The sequence below is a fragment of the Erinaceus europaeus genome, chromosome 17 (assembly GCF_950295315.1).
Source record: "Erinaceus europaeus chromosome 17, mEriEur2.1, whole genome shotgun sequence".
Taxonomy (NCBI): domain Eukaryota; kingdom Metazoa; phylum Chordata; class Mammalia; order Eulipotyphla; family Erinaceidae; genus Erinaceus; species Erinaceus europaeus.
The window spans coordinates 58,219,085-58,222,547 of record NC_080178.1 but is presented as its reverse complement, the minus strand read 5'-3'; the positions used below and the strand labels follow the sequence as shown (position 1 = coordinate 58,222,547).

General features: G+C 60.6%; 1 protein-coding gene across 1 annotated transcript; it reads left to right on the top strand.

Annotated features, from left to right (window-relative positions):
• Positions 1-254: 254 nt before the first annotated feature.
• Positions 255-2,020, top strand: FAM181B (family with sequence similarity 181 member B). Its single transcript, XM_060176747.1, has one exon. The coding sequence runs from the start codon at positions 389-391 to the stop codon at positions 1,640-1,642; it is 1,254 nt and encodes a 417-aa protein (XP_060032730.1). The 5' UTR covers positions 255-388; the 3' UTR covers positions 1,643-2,020.
• Positions 2,021-3,463: the final 1,443 nt, after the last annotated feature.

Genomic DNA, 3,463 nt, shown 5'->3' with positions numbered 1-3,463 from the left:
AAGCTTCAAGAGCAGGGTCTGAAACCCTGATCTCAGGATTCCTGCCCATTGGGTCTCAGCTACTCCCCCACCCCCAGGGCGTCACTGCTGGGGGGCTGGAGTCTGCAGGCCTCCTCGGTGGGCTTGGCCTAGAGAAGCGCCGCAAGGGGAGGGAGGGAAAGGGTTAAGGAGAGGAGCTCGGGGAAACCCCGGAAAGTAGAGAAGCGCCCCCCGCCCCGCGGCGTGGGTTGGCGCGGCCCCGCAAGCCCCTCCTCTCGGCCACCGGGGCGGTCGCGGCGCTCGCTCCCCCCGCCCCGCGCTTACAAGACCTAATGAGCCCCCCCGGGCGGCGCGGGGCGCGGGAGAGGCTGCAGCGGGGCCCGGGCGGCGGCCGGGGGCAGCCGCGGCGATGGCGGTGCAGGCGGCCCTGCTCGGCACGCACCCCTTCGTCCCCTTCGGCTTCGGGGGCTCCCCGGACGGGCTGGGCGCCGCCTTCGGGGCCCTGGACAAGGGCTGCTGCTTCGAGGACGATGAACCCGGGCTGCCGGCGGGCGCCGAGGGCGGCGACGTGCGCGAGGCCACCCGCGACCTGCTCAGCTTCATCGACTCGGCGTCCAGCAACATCAAGCTGGCCCTGGACAAGCCGGGCAAGTCCAAGCGCAAGGTGAACCACCGCAAATACCTGCAGAAGCAGATCAAGCGCTGCAGTGGCCTGATGGGCGCCGCGCCCCCGGGCCCGCCCTCCCCCGGCAGCGCCGCCGAGCCGCCCGCCCGCCGCCCTCCCGGCGGCCCGCCCGTCGCGGCCGCGGCTCCCGGCAAGGCGGCCCCCCGGCGGGAGGCGGCGCAGGCGGCGGCGGCCAGTCTGCAGAGCCGGAGCCTGGCCGCGCTCTTCGACTCGCTGCGCCAGGTGCCCGCGGGCGCCCAGCCGGCGTGCGGCGCGGCGGGCCCCTCGGCCGGTCCCGGCGGGGCGGGCGGGGACGCTGCAGGGCCCGCGGGGGGCTCGGTGGCCCCGGGTGCCCGGAAGGTCCCGCTGCGGGCCCGCAACTTGCCGCCGTCCTTCTTCACCGAGCCGTCCCGGGCGGGCGCGGGCGGGGGCGGGGGCGGGGGCGCGGGCGGGGGCGGCCCGTCGGGGCCCTGCGTGAGCCTGGGCGAGCTGGAGAAAGGCGTCGAGGCCGTGGAGTTCCTGGAGCTGCTGGCGCCCGACTTCGGGGCCGGCGCCGAGGGGGCCGCCTTGCTCGCTGCCGAGCCTCTCGACGTGTTCCCCGCGGCGGCCGCCGTCCTGCGGGGGCCCCCGGAGCTGGAGCCCGGACTCTTTGAGCCCCCGCCGCCGGCGATGCTGGGGAACCTGCTGTACCCCGAGCCCTGGAGCGCCCCAGCCTGCGCCCCGACCAAGAAGTCTCCCCTGCCCGCCTCCCGCGGCGGCTTGACCTTGAACGAGCCCTTGCGCCCCCTGTACCCCGCGGACTCTCCCGGCGGGGAGGACGCTCCGAGCCTGCTGGCCTCCTTCGCCCCTTTCTTCTCAGACTGCACCGCGCCCCCGCCGCCCCCCCAGGCGCCGCCCTACGACTATGGCGCCGACTACCGCGGGCCCTTCTCTGGCCTCTGGAGACCCGACGCGGCCTGGGAAGCGGCGCCCGGGGAGGAGGGCGCGGCCCGGGACTGACTGCGCCCCCGGGCGTCCCAGCGGCGCACGGAAGGTGGAGAAGTGCAAGTGATGGTGGAGAGGAAGAAATCAGTCAAATCAACTTCAGAACAAGATGAAGAGGAGTTGGAAGGTCTCACCTCCAACCTCAAGTGCTTAAAAAAAAAAAAAGACGAAGAAGAAGTTGAGAGGCCTTGACTGAACCGGACGAGGCAAGAAACTAAGAGGGGGTTGGGGGACTGGGATCGTGGCGGTGGAAGGGACACGGGGGACTTATGTAGCCGCCTCACCCTGCTCCAGGTCAGTGTGCTTAGTGTGCCCGCCCCTTCCAGCACTGCCCAGGCCTTGCTCTCCACTCCCCTTTCAGTGCTTTAGGAATTAAAGCCCATGTACAAAGAATGGTGCCCGCGCATGTCGTTATTGATCTGGGTGTTTTCCTGGAGGCCGGTGACCTGGTGGGCCACTGCCTTTCTAGCGGAGTGTTGCTGTGTGCAGATCCTCAGGTCTGGCTGGCTGTCTTCTCACTCTTCCTCTGAAGGTTGTTTTACTATCTTTTCTCCACCTGTATCATCCTTCTTTTCTCTCTTTTAATGATTATTTTCTTTTTCTTTGATACTGTAACAGAAGGAACATATATAAAACTCCCCGAGGCCTTTTCGGTGTTTGATTGGTTCTGCCGGTATATGTTTCATGCACCACGTGAATGGTTTTCTGCACATGAAAGCCACAGCATTGTGGGACCCTTTCCTTTTCTGGGGCCCATCTGTTTGGCTGCTAGCTCCTTTCCCCCTTACAAATGGTGCATTGCTTTGAGTCTCTCTTTTTCCTTTCCCTCTCCCTCTCCCTCTCTCACACACACGGGCGTACACACACACACACACACACACACACACACACACACACACACACACCTACCTGTTGGTTTCTTCTTTCATGCATTTCCTACTGTCTGTATCCACACACTCCCCAAGGAAGAAAATGGTGAAAAGTGTGACATTTCCAAAGAAGCTTTTAATTCCTGAAGAATGGGTCTGATGAGGGGAATCTGAAAGGACCAGGGAAAGAGTTGTCTGTCCTGTTAGCTGAAGGAGTTTTGGGGAGAAGTCAGAGCAATGCTTTAACCGGATGTGGCAGAGAGACCCAGTGGTATCTTCAGGATTGCTTCGGGGCTTGGAAGGAAAGACTGAGTGGGAAGTGAGCAGCTAGAGAACCTTCAGTGCTATAGAACCTGCCTTGAATATACACAGGGAGGCAAACACTATGGAGACATAAGGAGCTGTGGCCCATATTATTGCCTTGCCAAAGAGTATTGCCTCTGTTCAAAGAGGCGTATTGAGCTTAAAAAAAAAAACAAACCAAAAAAAAAAAAAAAACACCACTATCTGAGAGGGTGTTTCAGCAATTGATGTTAATGTTCATGTTGGCACACATCAAAAACGGTGTGTGATATTCAGAAGGGAATTTGAGAGAAAACACATGGGCCAATGTTCTCATTAGATCACTTATTTTGATTCACACTTTCTTTACAAAATCCTTATTTGTTAATTAGAGAGGGGGGTGGAGAGGAACAGCATTATTCTGATGCATGCAAAGCTTGGGACCTTTTGCTTGAGAGTCCAATGCCTTAACCACTGCACCACCTCCGAGGCCAGTAGTCAAACATTTATTGAAAAAGCACCACAGGAAATACAACAAGTCTTGCTGCTGATGAAAAGAGATTTTGCAACTCCAGAAACATGGTGTCTTGGGAGCTTCTTTTCAAGTCCTTGCAAGTGATTAATTACGTGGTGTTAGCAGGATGTTATTCAACGACCATTTAATTTCTCCAAACTGCTGTATGAT

What these genes read in the sequence shown, in the direction of transcription:
- FAM181B (XM_060176747.1), top strand. Translation starts at nt 389, where the DNA reads ATGGCGGTGCAGGCGGCCCTGCTCGGCACGCACCCCTTCGTCCCCTTC.